Source organism: Asterias amurensis, chromosome 2 (assembly GCF_032118995.1).
Source record: "Asterias amurensis chromosome 2, ASM3211899v1".
NCBI lineage: Eukaryota > Metazoa > Echinodermata > Asteroidea > Forcipulatida > Asteriidae > Asterias > Asterias amurensis.
The window spans coordinates 7,138,789-7,160,690 of record NC_092649.1 but is presented as its reverse complement, the minus strand read 5'-3'; the positions used below and the strand labels follow the sequence as shown (position 1 = coordinate 7,160,690).

Sequence of the window (21,902 nt, the reverse complement as noted above, 5' to 3'; positions counted from 1 at the left end):
AGGAGGTAGTGCTTTCTGCTCTACCGGCCAGGCTTCGGATGGATGATACAGAAGCCTACATGTACATCCATATGGACTGTAAAAGGGGTAGGTGGCATTGGCCTCCCCACAAAAATAATTGTAGCCCACACCCTCAGGCCTTGTGTGTCTGGAGACTCTAATAAAGTGGTCGCATTATAGTGAAAAAAAACCCCACCCAAACAAACACACACAAAAGAGTTAAGGTTCTCTGGATTACTACATGAAGCAGATATAGGATTTGAGGCATTGCATGGTGAGGTATCATTATATATTTGGTTTGCGGTAACACCATGTGTGTATCTACTTGCCAGGTAGAGTTTGTTCTTTAGAGAACTGTCTTGCTTTACTCTATACCATCCGCCCAGGTAATAGTTAATAAGCAGGACAGTTCTTTTATGTGTATTTAAGTTCTGTTATTTATGTTTATATGTAATTGTAACTGGTTGTATTGTAAAGCGCATAGAGATGTTAATTCACATAATGCACTATATAAATGTAAATTATTATTATCTAGGATTTGAGGCATTGCAATAAATTATTATTATTATTTTTTTTCAGAACTGAGAAGTCTCCCCAACACCCGAACAATCTACTCCGCGGTAGTAGAAGAAAGCTAGACAGTTTTCTAAATCTTGAACAAACTCTACCTCCAAGTAGATACACACACAGTGTTACCGCAAACCAAATAAAAATACATGTAGCAGAGTTTTATGCCACTATATATCCCACTGACCACTAAAGTGATTGTACAGTGCATGTGAAAACAATCAAACGCAAAGTTTAAACCTCTCAACGGTGCTTATGGTTTGTGTGAGTTGAACACACACATACACGCATAAATTGGCAAAGCATACTAAATTTGTATTTGCATTAAATAATTATTGCATGCGGTCACTATGTGCCAAGCATAAATTAAGGCACTATGTGATATTAGTTGTGTCTAACTGATAAGAATTGTTCTTTTTAAATTAAATTGGGAATATTTTTTCTAGCAGCCTTGTATTGTGTTTTAACAACTGTATATTTGAATATCATAGCAAATATGAATGTCTTGGTGTGCTATTCATCTTTTGGTTGTAAAATTGTTGCTCTAAAGTCAAATTAAACTTTGTAATGGACTCATTTTGCAAGAGGCTGAGGCTCCATGAAAGTTGAAAAAAAATTCAAGTATAAACCCTGTTGTGGAACTGGTGTACAATGACATTTGATTTTTTAACCTTCCAGCGAGAAATATGAGAACGTACAAAGCATCCATCAAAGCTTAAAAAATATGTCAACCGTAAAAAGGGTCAGTGCATTCCACACAGGGATTGTTAAGTGGTCAAAGGTCAAAGTCAATGTCATTTCGATTGAATATCACAGAAAGTCAGGAATTACATGTAACTAACAATTGGCAGCAAGTTGACATGGGACCCAAAACATGATAGCAAGTCAACAACCAGGCTCCAATTTTCAAAAGCCTGTAATGTAAGCACAAAAAACTCGTAGAGCTCAGAAAAGTATTGTTTAACATGAAACAGGTTACCAGCCAAAATCATATAAAAAATGTGACTGGTGCCCCAATCAGTTTTTTGGCTGAGCAAAAGAAAATTCAAGCAGTATTTTTTGCTTAACAGCTTTTGTGAAACTGTGCCCTGTATCTAGAAGTCCTGGCAACAAAAAAACATCTGAACTTTGTCTAAAAATCCTCTTTCTATTGCATACTATAATTTGTTGCTGTTTTAGTCTGTGTTTGGTCTAATTAATTTGGTACCTTATTATCTTCATAAAATTTCCAGCTTTGTATTTTTCCTTTTGAAATATTCTTAATATCATGTGTTGTCCCCTTATAGCACAAAGTTGCAAGCTTTTAAAGCCATTGGACCCTTTTGGTAAACAGTGTGTCCAAGGCCCACACTTTGTGTACCACAACTTCCATATCAGATAACAAACCTGTGAAAATTTAGGCCCAATCAGTCATCGGAGTCGGGAAAAAACAACGGAAAACCCCACCCTTGTTTCCGTGCGTTCTGCCGTGTCAGGACATGTGTTTAAAATAAATCCGTAATTCTCGTTAACGAGAATTTATATTGTTTTACCGTTTTCTCAAAAGTAAAGTATTTCATGGACTAATATTTCAAGAGAAGTCTTTCCCCATTGCCTTCTGTAAACCCTGTAAATTATGTGTAAATCTGTGAACTTTTTTTTTTTTTCTGAACCGAAAGGGTCCAATGGCTTTAAATGCATTTAAAACAGTTTTTTAAATACTATAGGCCTTTGAGTAAGAAATTACCTCTTTCTCAAAAACTATGTTACTTCAGAGGGAGCTGTTTCTCATAAGGTTTTATACTATCAACAGCTCTTCTTTGCTCGTTACCAAGTAATTATGTTTTTAAAGGCAGTGGACACTTAATTGTCAAAGACCAGTCTTCTCACTTGGTGTATATCAACAAAAGCATAAAACAACAAACCTGTGATCAGTTGAGCTACATTAGTTGTCGAATTTGCGAGATAATAATGAACACCCTTGTCACACGAAGTTGTGTGCTTTCAGATGCTTGATTATGTGACGAAATCAAATTCATGGAAAATTACTTTTTTATCAAAAACTACGTCACTTCAGAGGGAGCCGTTTATCACAATGTCTTATACTATCAACCTCTCTCCATTACTCGTTACCAAGTGAGGTTTTAAGCTAATAATTATTTTTAGTAATTACCAATAGTGTCCATTTAATAAATCTATAATAATCATGATAATAATAACTTACTGGTGAACATGTCGTTTCTGGATCAGATCTTTCAGTTTCTTGCTGGCACTCATCATAGCAGCCAGGGCTTCATATCCAGTCTGCAAAAACAAAATAATAATAATAATAATTCCACAAGAAATATTAGTGCAATTGTCGACAATACTTTAACCTAAGTTTGTAAATAAACACTTACAGAAGATAGCAAAGACACAGTGAAATGCACAACTCAGCGGCCATTTCAAAAAATGGGGCTGAGACAATTCAAATTGGATTGAAAGCCTGCATGCACAATGGTTGAACTTCCTCTCACGTGCCTGGCATAAAAGGTTATCAGTTATTCTTCTAAATGATTGCAAAACTAAGTTGGCTAAAGCCATGTTCCCATTGGATTTTTCTTTTGCAACGTTTATGTATAATGACAAAATTAGAACCATCGAGAACACAAGGTAAACTGCCATGCCTGTCAACTTACCGCGACTGAGAATGTGAAACTAACTGGATGGAAGAGGTTGTGGGAATTCCGCGCAGCCACGGTAACTTAACAGGGGCGCTAAAAAGTCCAATGGGAACAGCTCCGCGCTGTAAACCTACAGCTTCCACACTCGCTGTAAAACACTATGCAAATGTTATGGAATAAAAGTCCAGGTTGGAACGCAAAGTAGAACTAAAGCCAGTCATGATAACTTTCTACTTGGCTCAGAAGAAAAAGGTCCAATGGCAACATGACTAACCTGTAAACCCCTATGGTACCCAACACATTGCATTATTAATCAATGTGTCTATGTGGATTTCCTTGCTAACCTCACAAGCTCTGCTTAGCCCATATTTCTAAGCAATCTTATTTAACTATGAGCTAAACATTCTCATGAAACAATACACACTATGGTTTGTGGTTAGGGTACTCTAGAGTTTAATTCAATCCACTCACTCAAGATAAAACATCTGCTATTAAATACGTAGAGTGATTATATTCCGTCAATCAGCCATTAGCAAGTATAGTACTGTGCTAATGGTAACCATTGGGAGTCTAAACTGTGTACAAAAGGTTTAAAGTGAATTGGGTTAAAAGGAGGGGAGGGGAGGGCAAAAGAAACAATCAAGTTTAAAATTATCAATATTTAATTACACCAAATAACGATTAAAACGGTTTGTTTTAATGCTTCATACAGCCATTTTAGATCCTTGAAAAATATGCCATTGCAAGATGGTCTTGCGAAATAGCAGTCGAATGAACCAACTTCTAAATAACTTCACAGATTTTATCATGTGAACATCTGAGTTGCCATTTTAACTTGTTGGTTGATTTAATACCATTGTAAAGTTAGTAAAACAATCAAGAAAGATTATCTAAGTTTAAAGCATTTCTGGGGTGCTGTTCATGTTTGAAAAAAGTGACAACAAGATACGTGCGGAAAATGCAGACACAAAAACGAGTTTCTGTCAATTATAATTTATTTTCAACAAAACATCTTTGTAAAAAATACATGAGAACCAGGAACAGTTTAGTATTAGTTTCTCTCTAAAACATGGTCACCTTCAACTTCAACTTTAATTTGTTTTCCACAGTTTCAAGAACAGAATCTCCATGCAAAACCCCTGAGAACCAGGAACAGTTTGGTATTAGTTTCTCCCTAAAACATCGCCACTGAATTTGATGTCATTATCACAAGTCAGTTTGCAATAGCGTGTTTATTTAAAGCCATTATACACTTTCGGTAAACAGTATTGTCCTAGTCCCACACTTCGTGTATCACAACTTATTTATAAAATAACAAACCAGTGAAAATTTAGACTCAATCGGTCATCGGAGTCGGGAGAAAAAAACGGGGAAACCCACTCGTGTCATGACATGTGTTTAGAATAAATCCGTAATTCTGGCTATCGAGAATTGATATTGTTTTAATGTTTTCTCAAAAAGTAAAGCATTTCATGGAACAATATTTCAAGAGAAGTCTATCACCATTACCTTCTGTAAACCCTGTAAATTATTTGTAAATCTGTGAACTTTCTGTACCGAAAGTGCATAATGGCTTTAAAGTAAATGTTTACCTTAAATTCTCAAAAGAAATTATTCGTAAAACAAGTTATGCAAGTTCACCCTGAACAAGGCTAAAAACCACTAATGGTAAGGCACTAAGAAAAGAGGGGCTACAACTTAACATGGGGCTACCGTACATTAATTGAATATAACTCAAGCGAGCTGAAGGTAATATTACTGTTAAAGTAGTCTAGATTGTAGGATGGAGGGAAACATGCACCAGGCAAGGAGTTCCAAAGAGATCCCTGTATGGGGAATAAGGTTGTATGAACATCTCTTTGTTACACATTTCATCAAAGCAAGAGTGTCAAGGGTGAGAAGAAGCAGAAAGTCTGATTTCATGCTCAAACACCCTGGTAGGAGGAACCAGGTCAGACACACTGGTGGCACACATAAAACTTTCTGTAGAAAAGGCAGAGGCTGGCCCCCAGACCTACAGTGGGAAAGAGGTTGTACTTCTCCCTTAAATGTTGTGACAATGCAGCTTGTTCATCACTGATCAAAATGTACCAAAAACAATTGACTATGCTCGTTACAGCCACTCTTTCTCTCAACATTTTCTCCCTGTATCAATTTGAGAAAGTCAATCAATCGCTCTTTTCAAACAAAAACTGAAAATGCTTTAATCCACCAGCCGTTTCTGTCAACTTTTTACCTATTTTATTGTTACTGGAAGCTGGAACCCCCCCCCCCACACCAAATTGAATTGAAAACAACTGCTACGATACAAAGCACTCACCTTGAAAAGAAACCAATTCCCCCTTCTCTCCTCATTAGTACAATAGTATAAAATCCCAAGAGAAATAAAGGCGCTCTGAAACGTTGAAGATGACTCTCTTCCCTAAGTGAAACCTTAACACTAACTACCTATGATCGTAACTATCCCACCATCTGGATATTTCCTGCATGGTTTCCCAACAGGGAACTCATATTATTGGATAGGTTCTGCTGACCAAGCGAAGCCACCTGCAGAATTTATTAAATATTTCCAGTGAGAGAAGGGAAAAACACAATAAACATGGGAGGATGTGGATCTCTTAACAAGTAGGTACAAAGGTTAATTTGATCTCCCGTTCTAGATACATGTGTTCTGCTGACAGGACGGATGGCTGCTTTGCTAATTGATTCAATGTCTTGATGCTAATCTATCGTGGCTTTATACGAAACCTCTGATAAGACTTCTCTGTGAACATTTCCCTTGAGGGATAATACAATTATTGACTTCTGTAGGTTTCCCATTCTATCAGTAAATGGAACAGGAAATATAGTAGTGAAAATTTTACCTCTGTCATTTTCCTTTTTTTTGTAAACAAAAGAGAGCGCATAATTTTCATGGTATTTGGTGCTTTATCTGATCAACAATGTCACTGTACCATAGGCAAACATGACTTAGTTTCCCCCCCATGTACACATGATGTACTGTAGGCTTGAATAGACCTTTCAGGCTATTGATGATTCCAAGGGCAAAACAAATCAGAAAACTGACTAAAAGAGGAGAAATATTATGCCTGCCTTCAGCTACATAAAAGGACATTCATAAATACCTCAGACAGTTTTGCTATTCCTAATTCCTATTGGTGGAGAGCGCGTCACGTGGGTGTGTATAAACCTTTGTTTATGACCGGTAAAAAGTGTTGAAACATGGGCGTGACACGCGAGCCTTGCACTTGTGCTTATAAGACAGTTCGTCTCGGTAAAATTATCAAGAACCAGGCCTCGTTGGGATTAAACCACTAGTTGAAAACCTCTTCACCACACATTGATTCCCTTATTATACAAAGAAGTTCATGAATGAGGAGACATCAGCTACACAGAGATTTACAGCTTACTGAGAGGTAGGTACCTGTGCATTAAAATCACAGCCTCATTCAAAATGAAGCACAAGGGATAAATGCAATGTGCATAACAAGGACATATACACCAGGGCATCACAGCCACAATAATGGCTACCCATTTTATCCCTCCATTTTATGTAAAACACTTTGGAAACCACTGATGAAGCAGTTATCTCAATGTTATTTGTATCAGCTATCAACACAAAAGTGTTTCTGAGTTTGTCAAATTCTACAAGATCTGCAAAGAGTTACCCAATGTCTAAATTGTGAATCGGTGTCTTTGTAACAAAAACATACCATGATTGCGGCTGTGCATTTATATGAACAAAGCCTTTCATTTCATTCAATGGTTTCTTTAAAAAAACTATTCAATTCGCTGCCAGCATCGCTGCCAGCAGCAGAATTACATGAACACTTACATAGTTAAAAATTTGGAGTAAAACATTACATTACTATATAAAATGGCCTAAGTCTTACACAGAAAAACCTGAGAGGGAGAAGTACTGTAATATGCCTGTAATATGCTACTAACCTGTTGAATATCAGCTTCATAGGTTCGATGTTCCATCATATCAATGACTGGACCCTGAGCGTGGTAATCCTCTAAGATCTGAATACAATCCGCTGTAATCAACAGAGAAAAGAAAACTTAAAGATTCAAGATCAGACAATTTCAATTTTGGAATTTCACAGATATGTATCTCAGAGCTCAAATTTGTAGGGGGGGGGTGGGGCAGGGATAAAACAAAAACAGGTATGTAGCTCTTTTTTTTTACTACACCACATTGTAAGTAAACAAGTTCTGATGGTTGTAAGTATACTTCAATAACAGAACTGAACTATACTTATCAGATTCAACGCCAACTTTTTTTATCAATTACACAGAGAGTGAAGTATTTTCATACGATCAAAAAATGTATGGCTTCTGACTGGCACCCCCGAACAAAGATATTGACAATATAGGGCTAGATAGCTCAGTTGGTAGAGCGCCGGCACGTTAATCCGGAGGTCATTGGTTCGAATCCCACTCTAGTCAATTCTTTGCTCAACCCCGAAAATCATTTCAAAATTTATCCAGTCAGTTTCCCTTGTGGTTTATATTGATACGATTAAAACAAAACGACTTTTCTGGTCATGAGTTTTCTAGCCTGCGGCCTGTGGTCCGTTTAAATGTTTAGAGTCCCTAAATAATAGTTGAGCCAATCATTTTTACATTATATACAGTTTCAATACACACTTGACAAAAATATTTTATAACAACTTTTTAAAACAACATTAAATACAGAACAGAAGGGAATTTAATTACCTTTGCAAAAACAAAACAAAATTCCAAAGCAGTTCAAGAAAACGGGTGTTCCTCAGTGACCCTCCCCAATCGTGTTGAACATGCATGAAATGTAGTTCCCGATCAGTACTTCTATCCGTACTAATGCCCACATCCGAAGATTAAATGATTGTACAAGGATATTACTTATCAGAACATGAAACTCAAACAAATGATTTAGTTACCAATAGAGGAAGTGATATAATATTCAGGAAGTAATTCAATTCATGGTTAAATTGTAGCGGACACAAGCTGCTCAACGCACCTTATAATAAGTACCCAGCAAGAATTGTGAAAGCTTTTTGTTAAGTAGCCTAAGTCTATCAAATCATCACCAGGCTAGTAAACTGTGCATTTTACTTGCCTGGCCATAATGATATTGTCATCAATGTATCTTTTCTAATGTTACAAGTAACATTAAAACTTTACAAGTAACCTAGTTACTTATTCACAACAATGTGAAAAGTCAATAGACTGTGCAAGCCTCGCGTGCACCGGAGCGAGAAAACACGACAACTGAAGAACTTAATTTTTTTATGAATCAAATCTTTGCTTTAATGTTTTCTTAATGCCAAATCTGAACAACAAAAATACCCATTAGAGCTTGTTTAAATTAGTTTTAGCTTTTTAAACAATACACAATTATCAGTTAAAGTCTATGTATAAAGACAAAAGTAAAACTCTGGAACAAGGATGTTTGTTTGATCTTAAATGTTTTGAAACCCCTTTTGTAAATCTACGCCCGAATGTGAAACTACTGAAAGCTAGTTTATACGCGTACGCACGATAGTCGCAAGGGCGTTAGATAAACGTGTGACGCATTTTAAAGAGGAAGCCGACGCCTAAGCAATTGATGTGCAATTTTTATGTCGTTTTTGTCATTGTGCCCTTTTGTGCCTTTGTTATTTTTATTGTCTGGATCGCCTTTAGATAGTGATTATTTTCGCTTTTTGGTTATCCGCAGGCTTGTTCTCTGTGTAGTCTTATTTTTATTGCCTATTCTTTGTATGTACTGTTTGCCTGGAAATAAATAAATAAATAAATAAAATAAATAAATAAATAAGCGACCAATGAAAAGGCTTTCCACCCCGCGCGGCCAAAACAAGCGTCTGCGTTAGTTTCGTGATCGGAGATGGGTACAAATTCTTAATTTTGTACAAATAACCTGACCTGAGGTCAAGTTCAAATATCAGTTTTTCTTCGTTATTATGTTGACTTTATTTTTACTTTTATATATGTTGTGAATTAGTATTACATTTTTAACAACATATGTCATTTTTATGGTCATAAACTATATTAAACTAAAGTAATGGACGAAACAAAATCTCCCCAACGTAAAACTCCATAAGGTTGGGACCACAATGGTCCCGGAAGTTCAAATCTGCGCGAGACTTGCACAGTCTATTCGTTTTTTTTAAACATGTCAAATATGGTACCAATTGTATTCTACAATCATAGAGCAAGGTTCCTAAAAGGGGATGGGGGGGGGGGCAGGACAGGTGGTGCATGATTGAGGATTCTACATGTACTCTAGTCCTACTCATACTTAAATGCTTCATTAGAAAAACGAGGCAGATAACAGCAGTGAGTGATGTCAGTGCCTTGCTCTATGGTGCCAGGGATCAATATCCATGAAGCTGATCAATGGCTTATTGATTATTGATGGGATAGTCAACAGTGGTCATAATGTTATTATTAGACAGAGCCCAAGTCCAATAACTGATTACGGAAGTAATTCTATAGATTGACGTAATCGGCAACTGGTCGATCGTATTACGTGATGGGTCGATTCTACGAGATTTTTCAGACTCTTATAACCTTTAAAAAAAGCCTCCAGGGTTGTGAATTAAAAACAGGTGTTTGACTGGTGGCATTGGGATTGACCGAAAGCGTCATGATCGATCGATAGCAAAGCGCAATCGACCGAGCGCACATACTGACTGACTGCACCCAACATTCTACACATCATCCATGTAACATTTCTAGTGCACAGTAAAATCATAAAAACATTTTTATGGATCCATGCCAAGAACTGTGAGTCTGCACTTCAGAAATGAAAGTTTTCCTGTCAACAAGTCCACTTAATCGTTCATGCTTGATCAACCACCATTTTACGATCACACTTATAAAATAATGTAACTGGGTCGTATAGTTGTTTGTAAGAGATTATACCAACCAGCATCATTTGAGTTACTGTCTGATGATCAACCAAGCATTATTAATTTGGTATAATTCACAAAGTTAACATTTAATCATTTCAAGCCACTACTAAAAACAATAGAATACTACACATGTTACGATTGTCATTGAGCGAGTGGGCCACAAAGAGCTATTGTAAATTAGTCTGGTTGACTTGATATGGTCACCAAAGATGGCAGAACCCGTGTTTATGTAGGTGCGCCCCACGAAATAGGGAGAAAACAGAGAGACCTCACTACTATTTTGTAAACTCTAAAAATACTCAAAACTAGAGAGATTTGAGAGTCAAAAGGTAGAGTGAAAGACATGGTTCACAATTTTGACCTGGGGTCTATTGACTTCCATCTTGAGAAGTATTTAAATGGATGACCAACACTACTTTTGGTGCGTTCATTTAGCTTCCCTAGGTCGACCCCGGTCTACCCCAGTTCGTTCGAATAGCTTTGACGGGGCTCACCCGGGTCAGCCCCCAGTGCCCTGCTTGTGGAGTGGGTCACTTGGGGGTGACCTGAGGTGCATGCCGTCACCACGAGAGGGCGAGTGTGATCGTTCGATTAGCTCTTGTCAGGGGCTCACCCGAGTGAGCACTGCGGGGTCCACCCAGGGAAGCTAAACGAACCCTCCCAATGTAGGCCCTCAATAAAATGGTCATATTTGCCGTGATGAGTGGGGCAATTTTTTCAAGATTGATGCAAGGAAATTTCACACAAGTTTGGGTGAGAATAACTTGATTGGCCTTGCCAGAGGGATTCCCACTATCAAATTGAGCTAAGGATAAAAGTTGAGGAGTCACAATGAACAATGTTGTCTTCACTGTAAAAAGTCGTGAGACTTCTAAGTGTTTTACAATTTGAAGATTTAGCATTTTGCACTGTTTGCTACCTGGACATTATTTAGTAAAGTGTACTCTTAAAATTAATGAACACAAACGATGTAAACAATAACTGACCCACCAAGGGTGGAACTGTTATGATAACATTGCAGCATAGAATTCTACCCCCCCCCCCCAAAAAAAAAAAAAATAAATAAATAAATAAATAAAAAAAAAAAAAAACTAATAAAAAAAAGAAAAAAAAACAAAAAAAACTATAATATATAAAATAAAATATAAAAAAATACAACAAAAAGTGTAAGAATTTAAAAGAAAAGAATTCCATAAAGTAGCCGAAGGAAAATAAACTTTCTTTGTTGTTGGAATTGGTCCGAGTCCGGCTGACCATTAACTTGTGATGAAAACTGAAATGGTCAGCAGGGGGTCAAGAGTTCAAACACAGTCCAAGTCCCTCCTGTAATTGATTGATTGATACTGTACGTAATACACAGCCTGATAAAATGAACCCACAAACACATAATGAATGGCATTGGGTTGGTGCTGGTACCAGCTTCATACCAATCATAAATACGCCTACATGTAATAATAAAAATACAGTGTTTTTATAATACTTTATTACACCTCTCAGAGCGGTTCAAAGCGGTCATTGATTGTTTTTCAACAGGATAAGTTTCTGAGATGTTTTTAATTAAAACCCATTTTTGTAATTAAAGTAAATGTTCTTACAAGGTGCTGCGCAACTTCAGCAGCAACTGACTGGAAACACTGTGGTAAACCTCTTCTCTTAGCAATTTAGTGTAACTGGGTACGTTTACGTGCATTACACAACATCTGGGACATCTGAAGGACGAAGCAATAATCGTAAAGTGCCTTGCTCAAGAACACGAGTGCAACGACCAACCAAAACTGATCAGAAACACTAGAGCTAGAGTCTGGCAGTGGTGCTGTTACCGCTCGGCCAAAAAATGCCATTGGATAAAAGGGCAGACAAAAATATTTTAACATTTTGTGTGGTGGTTTTTTTTTTAGCACAAAACTACTTTTTCCTGGCCTGGAATTTGATCTTCGAGAGGGCAAGGCCAATTTCAATTTGCAAATGTTCTAGCAGTTCTATTGGAAAATCTTAATGTCTATTTCTAACTGTTGAAGGGATATCTAGGCATTCTAGGCCAAGACCAGGGGCAAAAGAGGCTACAGCCTTCATGGCCTTGATGTAATTCCAGGCCTGTTTTTCTTCCTCTTGCTATCTTAGATTCTGTCTTTTGTCCGGCCTCTTGTGGTCAAACTATACCCCTTCAGTTTATTGTCTCCTTCTTCACTTTTCATCCTTGCCCTTTCTTTCAGCCTGTCTCCCTCTGTTTTCATTTCTTTCCACTTCACTACTTTTGTTACACCAGTACACCTGTATAAAATGGTTTGTGTTTTAGCCTTCCACTAGTGTCAATACTTCCCAGGCCGATAACTATTTTTTGTTTTTTAACAGGGCCGGGCCTCAGATCAATTTATAAAAGAAAACTAAGTCTACATGATCACAACTATCATACCTCAGAATTTATTTCTTCTTTTCTAGTAAGACCAAAAGTTGTTGCTACATTCTGATTACACTCCTCTCTGCATGAACTAAGCCCCACCCACAAAAGGGACAGTTGCATAAAACCCTCAACTCTTGATGAATGTTGCACATATCAAATTCAGTTTTGCAATGCGCTTATTGCGCTCATTTTCAAATAAACAGAGTCCCCACGAATGTGGAAAAACAGTTATCAAGTCGCTATAGCCTCACATACTCTTTCATAGCAATATTTGAAACAAGACGTTTCAAAGAGGAACTTTTATAATGTAATAGTCAAAAGGTCAAATAAGATGCTATTTTAATTCAGAATTAAGATTTTTTAAACACAAATGTACTCACCATAATTTTATTTGAAATGTGCTGTCGATGAACGCTTTTGGATTTTGACAAAAATTTAACTTTAGAAAGGTGTCCAACACAGGAGCATTTTAATGTGAGGTTAAGGACTTTTAATTTTTCCCAGTTTTCATTTAGGACTTTAGTCTTTTGGAAAATAAGTAAATCAAAATACCGAATTTGACCTTGGAGTCCCTCTTGAAGACAACAATACATACAAGTCCTTGAAACTTACATTGGTTTACAATCAGCCCTGTAAGCTCCCTGCACGCTTCGCTGAGATGGCTGGGGTCAAACTCATGCTTGAGTCGAAGCAATAGGTCAAGCGCCCTCTGCTGGTTCGCTGTGAGCGTGTTGTCTTCCTGCACATTGGCCATCTTGATTTTTTAACTTTACGGCTCAGAAGAAACAGATTCTGCCATGTTGACGCACGCTTGATCTGAAACAATATAAAGCAGACTGAATCATAGTTTGTTTTCTTTTAGTAAGTATTACAATTATTGATTTATTTTTTCATTCCAGCCTTTAAAACAACACAATACATTAAAACTAATATCAAGCAGGTTGCCAGTGAAAGCAATGTTTTTAGTTGGAACAAAAAGACAGCTAAAAGGCTGCAAAACAGTATCCGTTTTTCTACGACGTGTGAGCTCCTGTATCCGCAGCTAACGTGTACGCAAAATACGATAGTCCCGTATACGCATCACGTGAACACACAAAGTGTCGACTAGTCAGTATCTGTATGTGTATCCGTAATAGGCTTGCGAAACCTCTCTATTAGCGGAACGAACCTCATAGTTCTAGGAGTTTATCCACTGCCTGAATTTGATTTCATCTAGATAGTATACAAATATTGACTGCTTCGAGCGCTATGGTTAAAGCTACGACTCCCAAGGTGATCCCCGGAGCGTTCTATTTTCAGGAGGTGCAGCCGAGGGAAAATGGAATGGTCCGGGGATCACCAAGGGAGACGTGGTGTTAACCAAAGCACCAGAAAAAGCAGTCAATATTTGCTTTATAATACCCCAACGACTATTTATCATCTTCGTACACGTAACGTACGTACGCGCGTTTCAGTTACACAGATGCACAACTGATTGGGTTCGAGGTGCGTAAAAAAGACGTCTGGGTACTGCACACCGATCACACAGCAAACGAAGCACACCACACGGCAAACGATGCACTATCACACGGCCGCCGTCTGGTAAAACTATCATGTGATGCGCCCTAAACCAATGAAAAGACAGCGTATTTGGAAGGTGTGTTATAATAATATATCCTCCTCTTACCAGTTTTCCTCATAGTTCTAACGTAACCCTCCTGCCGAGGGCGGAAGGTTACGTTATCGCAACTATCATCACTGTAGCATTTTAATTTAGCCCAACTTGTCGCCTTCTAAAATGGCCCAGATTTCACCTTGGCTACTTCTAGAACTATATGAGATTCATTCCGCTTTCGTCTTCAGACTCCATGAACAAAATGATAGCGAATCAATAGCCTCATAGAGTACATCACGGCCACACAAGGCATGCAAAATATGCTAGTACAGTACAGTAGGTAGCAATGCATTACGTCATAAGACTAGACTAGAAAAGAATAGAGTAAACAAAACACCTCAATCGACAGTGACATGACTGCTGTGCAATAATCATTCAAAAGGTTATTTGATCCTCTACAAAATGAACTAAAAAAAAACTTGCAACACAAGGAAAGGATGGATCACTACGAAAGATATAAAATATTGTGTTTTGTGCTGCAGTCAAGGAGAACTCAACTTAACATGCTATGAAAATGGCCCTATTCTTTCGTCCTGAAGGTTTTTTGTTTTTGTTTTTAACAAAAACGTAAAATCAAAACATAGTCGATTAGTATTTAGAGGCCCAGCAGGCCAGGGAAAAGATAAGAACTTACCAAATAATCTTCTGCGCTCTTGCTCCCATCCCAGCCTTTGAATTGATAAACAGTAGTAGCTAGAACGGCATCAAAACGAGGTAGGTGCTTACATGTTTTGATCCACTCAAATCCATTTACCGCCCGTGACCGTTACATGTATTGTCCCACTGTCAACTCCCAGGCATCCAGAGGGCGATTCAATGGTCAGCGATTACCTGACACAATGACTGATTGATTGATAGGAGATCAAACACACCGGCAACGGATAACTGGTTTATACATCAAAACCCATCCGATTGCGTGAGCTTTTCACAGAAGTCTCCCTTGAGGGCGCTATTAATATTTTCGGACAACTCTCCGGTTGGGGGGGGGGCAATTTTCAATTCTAAAGATTCCCTATTTTTAATTAAAACAATTTGGCGCTCCAAATTATGATAAACACTTTGGTGCATGAATTTTTGCCCAATAATTCTCGTCACACCATCAACTGCTTCTTCCAAAAGTTGAAACAATTAGTCAAACAAGTATTATGACTATATAATACTTGGCTAAAGAAAAAAAACCATCAAAATATGGACCAAAAATAGTTTTATTACAACTCTCTCCAAACAACACAAGATCATCGAACAAAACTTAAAAGATGCTGGAATTACCAGAATAAATTCACAAGCTCATTTTCAATGTAACCTTAGACAAGTACACATTTTTGTCCCAGGAGTCGATTTCACAAAGAGTTAGGACTTGTCTTATCTCGAGTTAGGACTACTAACTTAGGATTAATCTTAAAGTCTGCATGCTAAGTGCAGGGATGGGACTCATCCTAAGTCCCAAGATTAGTCTTAAGTTAGGAAGAGTTTTGTGAAATCGACGGCAGATATCATAAATGATGAGACCATACTATTGCAAGTTGTATTTTTTAGTGAAGTTTCAGTTTTTAGATCCAAGATGGTGTAAAAAAAAAAAAAAAAAATGGTTGGACTTGGCACACAGTGACAGCTTTAAGATATAGGATTGGAAGAGCTTGCAGATAAACATATAGTCATTATTATTTGGTTGTGACAACCGAAATCCGGCGTTGTGGTTTTTATAAATAGGTTTTGAGATACAGGTTCTTGAAAAATTGTTTTATATCACTGGGAAATATTTCATCAGAAAGAAGAGATGTTAAAAAGGATGTACTATGACCTTCATATTAGCAAGCTTTCTGACTCAAAGTAAACAATGTTTTTTATCTTCACCAAACCTGTAACTTTAAGATCCAACCATCATTTTCCACCAGTTTTTTCTTGTATGCTTTTCAAACTTAAGGATTAATTTTTTTTTTTTTTCACATCAACACTTTAAATAAATAATACATCAAATTCAAACATTTAGTTAGTTAATTAATTAATTCACATAAAACATTAATATTTAAATATTTCAAATTTGCCTTTACAAAAACAACCACACACATTTTTATATTAAAAAAGAGCCAATAAGCTTGCTGAAGTATTCCTGGTTGAATGTTGAATGTCATTATACCCTGTTTCTTGAGTTGATGTGGTTCCAACATGTATATACAAATTAATGTCACTCTAAACATGAAAGTAAAGCTGAGACAATGAGTGGTCATGACTCAAATTGAATATTTCTAATTGTCATGCTGACATACAGTTATGTCTCTAACACAAAACCAGATTTTTGTTCTGTATTATTCTAGCTTTTTGTACTGTTTTAAAAACTTGTGGTGAGCAGAACGGATCAATGGGTGACTTTGAAACGCTAGGAGGCAGCAGACTCAGGTAAATTTCCATTGTTTACGTAGTTCTGAGAGTGCGCACATTACCGAGAACAATGGATTTTACCTGGTAAGTCTGCTGCCACCAAGCGTCTCAAAAGTCTCCCATTGAATAGAACAGGATTTGAACCTGCTCCATTTGGATTGTTGTGCTCGCTCTCACTCTACTGAGCTATTAAGTCAAGTTAGTGATCTCCTTATTTTGTAAATATATTTGTTTGGGGTGCCAGCAGTCAGAATTATTATTATTTTCCCCATACAAATAATTGAGTCTTAAAAATCAAATGGTCTTTACAGAGTTAACAATAATTCATTAATTGATATTAATTAATTTAAAGTGGTCTGCAACAAGAATGGACAGAAACACTTTATAGATATCTTACAGGATTGATAATTCCTGACACATAAATAAAACTGTTGCTGTTTACAGCAGTTTTTAAAAAGAACATGTAATAAATAATTCAGTTCAATTTTAGGGGAATTGTGAATATTTATAAATAAATATATTATTTAAAAATAATAGGGATTGGAAATAAAACAAAAGTGATACTGTAACTTTACTCCATTAATTATAAAAATTCCAGCGATATTTACGGAAGCTTTATATTCAGCTGTCATACTTCAATAACTTCACAAAAGTTTGTTCATCACTCTGAAATCATTCTGAATGTGAACTTCTGGCTTTCAAACCTTTTGTAGGCTTTCATTTTATATTTCATTTGGACATACTCCTTCAAAAATTGTTTTTAAAGGCTGTGTACACTATTGGTAATTGTCAACGACCAGTCTACTCACTTGGTGTATCTCAACATATGCATAACATAACAAATCTAAGCTCAATTGGTTTTCGAAGTTCCGAGATAATAACGAAAGAAAAAAAAAACCCTTGTCACACGAAGATGGTTGATTTCGAGACCTCAAATTCTAAACTTGAGGTCTCGAAATCAAATTCGTGGAAAATTACTTCTTTCACGAAAACTATGTCACTTCAGAGGGAGCCGTTTTTCACAATGTTTTATACTACCAACCTCTCCCCATTACTCGTTACCAAGTAAGGTTTTATGCTGTTAATCATTTTGAGTAATTACCTATAGTGTCCACTGCCTTTAAGGAATTGTAGCAAAAGACTATGGGACTGGTGTGTCTAAAAGCCTCTAATATAAAAAGGAAGGGGGAATATGGCAAAAATAACAGGAAGTATTCTAACGAGGAAGTCATTTTTTACATGGACGGATGTTTTCATACTCTAGGGCAAGTTCAAAATGATGGACCAAAAAAGGAGCACCAAAAATGATAATTAAAACTTGCAATATATTAATGTGAAAAGCTATAAATTTAAAAACCAAAAAGCAAATAGTAGGACATATTAACAAAACACATTAACATGTTATCAATGAGTTTGTTTTGCTTGTTAACATAACACTGTCAAATGATTAGGATTGACAATTTCATTAAGTTTTTAAGACATTAGAAATTAACTTACACCACTGAACACGGCACTAAAAGAAGAAAAAAAATCGCTTTATAGCTAAGTAACTTGCAGGCCATGAAGTCCATCAGTAACATAGTAATGCAAGGTGCATTTGAGGCGAATTGACAAACCAATGGCTTCAAAGCCTGGTTCATACTTCAGACGAAAGAGAAGCAAATTTTCCCGCCCAACAATCACTATGCACACATTTCCCATTGTGGCACAAGGGAATTTCACTAGGCTTTCACAATTTGCATCAAGTATGAACCAAGCTTCAGCCTACTCAGTGAAACTTGACAATGAAGGCCACAAAGTGATTTAGACTTATCTCACAAAAATTATAACAATTTCTTTGCAATTCAGTCGCAAATATTTTAAGTTTACAATACAATATATACAGGATAAAAAAAACCAAGTTACATATACACATCACACACACAAAAACACAGTGTAATAATTGATGCTAAGTTTGACAATGCTGTTCAATGTCATCATACCAAGTACAAATGAAGTTGAGAAACGTTTTCCGAATAACGTCAAACTCCCTAGATATCTAAAACAATTTGTAATAGACCGTGCATGTATTTACAGATATTTTGAAACCTTGACTTCCTTCAAACATTGCTTTAATACCATTACACACTTTCGGTACAGAAAAAAAATTACGGATTTATTTTAAACACATGTCATGACACGGCGAATCGCGCGGTAACAAGAGTGGGTTTTCCCATTATTTTCTCCGGACTCCGATGACCGATTGAGCCTAAATTTTCCCAGGTTTGTTATTTTATATATCAGTTGTGATACACGAAGTGTGGGACTTGGACAGTACTGTTTACCGAAAGTGTATAATGGCTTTAAAAGGAGTAAAAAAAAAAAAAAAAAATGAAAACTAGGGCTGTGTGTTCGACTGCGAATGAGCCACAGAGTTGTTCCTTGATAAAACAAAACATTTTGTGGCATTTGATGACATCAATAACAGGACTTGAAATTATGAATTTAATACATCCCGTATGAATACATGTAAGATTTTAGCCTGGTTGCGCATTTATTTCTGTTCTTTGTACTTTTTTTTAAAACTTTAACTCGAACAGCTTACTACACTCAGTTGTGCTATATACTTCAGCTCTACCGGGACTACACTCAAGGCATGCTGAAGAGCACCCTTAACGCTTTGGGATGGGTCAACGGGGGGCTGGAATACACTTCAGTGCCCCCCGACTTTTCAATCATTACATGCACAATCTATCGTTAAAATAATCTGGTCAAACGAAAACCACTTTAAAAATTATAGTAAATTAAAAAAAAAAGAAACAATGTAGAATTCATGCTATTCCTGCTCAGCATTCTTACATGTCTAACGTTCACGACATTGGCACAAGTCTGAGTGCATGCATATTAATGCAATCCAGTACACAAGTTATAATGCTATGTATGAAGTGTGAACCTAAGAACAAAAGAAGTCCACATAATGTAGGGACTTAAGGCACTATGTTGACTTACCCATGTCCACACAGTGTTTTTACAGTGTTGAAGAATAAGAGTGTACGGTACAAAGGAATTTCAACGCAGTTAAGCTCGGTTCATACTTCATGCGAATGTGAATGCGTATTTGATGTGAATTTGACGTCATAGCCCTCCTTTCGCAGCGGTTATTCACAAATGAGTTGAGCAAAGCTGAACTGCTGCGAATTTTTCAGTGCGAATTTGTGACGTCAACATTTGTATTGCATTCGCAGGAAGTATGAACCAGGCTTGACTGCAACCATGGAGGTAGAACTGCAACACAGAGCTGTGGTGTTGAGTCCTCATAAGACTTGCACAGTCTACTGACTAACATCAAAAGAAATCTTAGGAATCTGGTCAAAGTATTGGTAAAAATAAAAACAGCATACATGGATGTTTATACTCAACACACACAACAGCCTGATGAATGGTTTGGTCATAAATAATCAGCCACAGCAACTTGTTTTCCAATTTTAAACTACTTGAGGTTATTTAACGTCTCAGCCCATGTTTTTTTAAGTCTCTACTTCACAGATCTTGGATTTAATGAGTAATACACTGTGCTTATAACATACCCTTTTGCCTTGTTAACGTCAAGCAGTGTTCATTAAATAGAAACCAAGGGTTGATCCATGAGTAGAAACCTTTATTCAGATTTTATAAAATGGAGCCAACGACCAAATATCATAGAGCTGCTCAAGCAGTAAACACAAAAAATTTGCAGGATACCAGTCACAGATGGTACATGCATAATGGTATTTTGGCTGGTAACCTTATTCTGGTAAGCATAATTTTGTTGTGCTTAGCAATTTTTTGTGCTTAAGCAGCTCAATGAAATTGGGCCCAAATGGTTGGATAGTGACATAGGTTCGTTATTGCACATTTGAAAACTTGAAAGAAGACGGGCAGACTCTCCGGCAATACATCGATTAAATACTTGAACAAAAGACTTTTTGCAAAGTCACATTTCAGAGGACTGTAAAGAAATGGACACTTAAAGTTGAATCAGACTCTTTTTGTCGGATTGGTTAACACACAACATTACATGTAATGATTGACTAGACGAAATAGTTCTTTCTAAGTGTGGCGAGATACTGGTTGTTTTCCTGGCGGAGTGGTGAGTTGTATCCATCGTAACTTCTACTCAGCGAGCCAGCTCTTAATTCAGCCAGTGATGCTCCGACATCAGTTGGTGCTGAAAGGTTAAACAAATAATGAAGAACTCAATGATGGAAGATAGGTTATATATGCCCATGATGATGTCAAGTTGTTCAAGCATGTTCAATAAATTTACAAGAAATTGTTTAATGTTTAAACTGTGCATACTTTGCTAAAAGTAGTAATTCTAATAACAATATTGATTTATGTTTTGCTTTTTATTGCCAAGTGGCCCCTCAAAAAAAGTTTAAAATGTTAACAATTATTGCTACCTCTGTTCATCAGGCTCTAAGCATTCCTAAAACTATCTCAACTTCTTTTGAGTATTCATCATCGGCAGCCAAATGGGGGTACAGGTTTCTTATCTTAAACATCAACAATCTCCATCATTGAAGGTACCCATTTATTCTTGCCCAAGATTACAAGTGTCAAGACCAGGTTTCGAACCCACACACTGATGACTCACAATCTTGACCGAGGATATCATGAAGTTTCCCTATAATTGTGATATTCCATAATTTGCATAAATTACAAACAAGATGTACATACCTGCTTGTAGGTGACGAGTTATGCTTTTGTCCAGCTCACTCCAAACCTAACAAAAAAGCACAAATTCATTTAAGGTAAATAAGTGACAAAAGATTATTTCTTTAATAGGTTGACAATTTCAGATTGCAGTAGGTGACTTAGTCTACAACACTTTGTTCACTTTCATGCTATAGGTCCTCAATAGAGCCTTCTGTTATGACGTCATGCTGGAGTACTTTACAGGCGCACAGCACACACACACACAACTCACACCCAAGTACTTTAACTTTTTGGCAACAGCTCCCACTGTTTCTGTAGACACTCTCCAACTAGGGACCTCCACCCAACTAAGCTTGGGCGGTTCCTTCGGTTACCCGGTTCTACCCGGTTCCAAATTGAAAACCGGAACCGCGGTTCCAGTCTTCGGCGGAACCGGGTACCCGCTTTTGTCGGTTCTGGCTTTAGAAGACTCGGTTTTTATCCAAAAACCGAGCCCCATGACTCGGTTCTTACTCAGTTCCTATAAAAAAAACTGAGCCCCAACTGCCAGGTGGCGCTGGTCCCAAACCAGACTCAGTATAATAGTAAGTCGAGTCCCGACCGAACGCACTCACTCTGCCAGACAGTGAAGACTTACAGTGCGCCAGAGTCAATGAACTCGGCTACGGTATATGTGTGCC

The 21,902-nt window shown here is 37.1% G+C and overlaps 2 protein-coding genes across 7 annotated transcripts in view; both read right to left on the bottom strand.

Annotated features, from left to right (window-relative positions):
- LOC139950646 (leucine-rich repeat serine/threonine-protein kinase 2-like) overlaps positions 1-15,018 on the bottom strand; it is a 115,201-nt gene extending 100,183 nt beyond the window's left edge. For 4 of the 5 annotated variants that reach the window (XR_011787683.1, XM_071949449.1, XM_071949428.1 and 1 more), the window contains exons 1-4: positions 14,801-15,018; positions 13,125-13,328; positions 7,158-7,249; positions 2,771-2,850 (exon numbers count right to left, since the gene is read on the bottom strand). Coding sequence is in view for 4 of the 5 variants with exons in the window: in XM_071949449.1 (XP_071805550.1) it covers positions 2,771-2,850; positions 7,158-7,249; positions 13,125-13,266 (314 nt within the window). In the remaining variant the exon portion in view is untranslated. Of the gene's footprint in view, positions 1-2,770; positions 2,851-7,157; positions 7,250-7,931; positions 8,059-13,124; positions 13,329-14,800 lie in introns of those variants that run through there. The other variant, XM_071949457.1, reaches the window with a different exon arrangement.
- Positions 15,019-15,366: 348 nt separating this feature from the next.
- Positions 15,367-21,902, bottom strand: part of LOC139950674 (uncharacterized) — a 69,237-nt gene continuing 62,701 nt past the window's right edge. For both annotated transcript variants that reach the window (XM_071949466.1, XM_071949475.1), the window contains exons 57-58: positions 21,244-21,289; positions 15,367-20,731 (exon numbers count right to left, since the gene is read on the bottom strand). In XM_071949466.1, the coding sequence (XP_071805567.1) occupies positions 20,595-20,731; positions 21,244-21,289 (183 nt within the window). In that variant the 3' untranslated portion in view covers positions 15,367-20,594. The remainder of the gene's footprint in view (positions 20,732-21,243; positions 21,290-21,902) is intronic.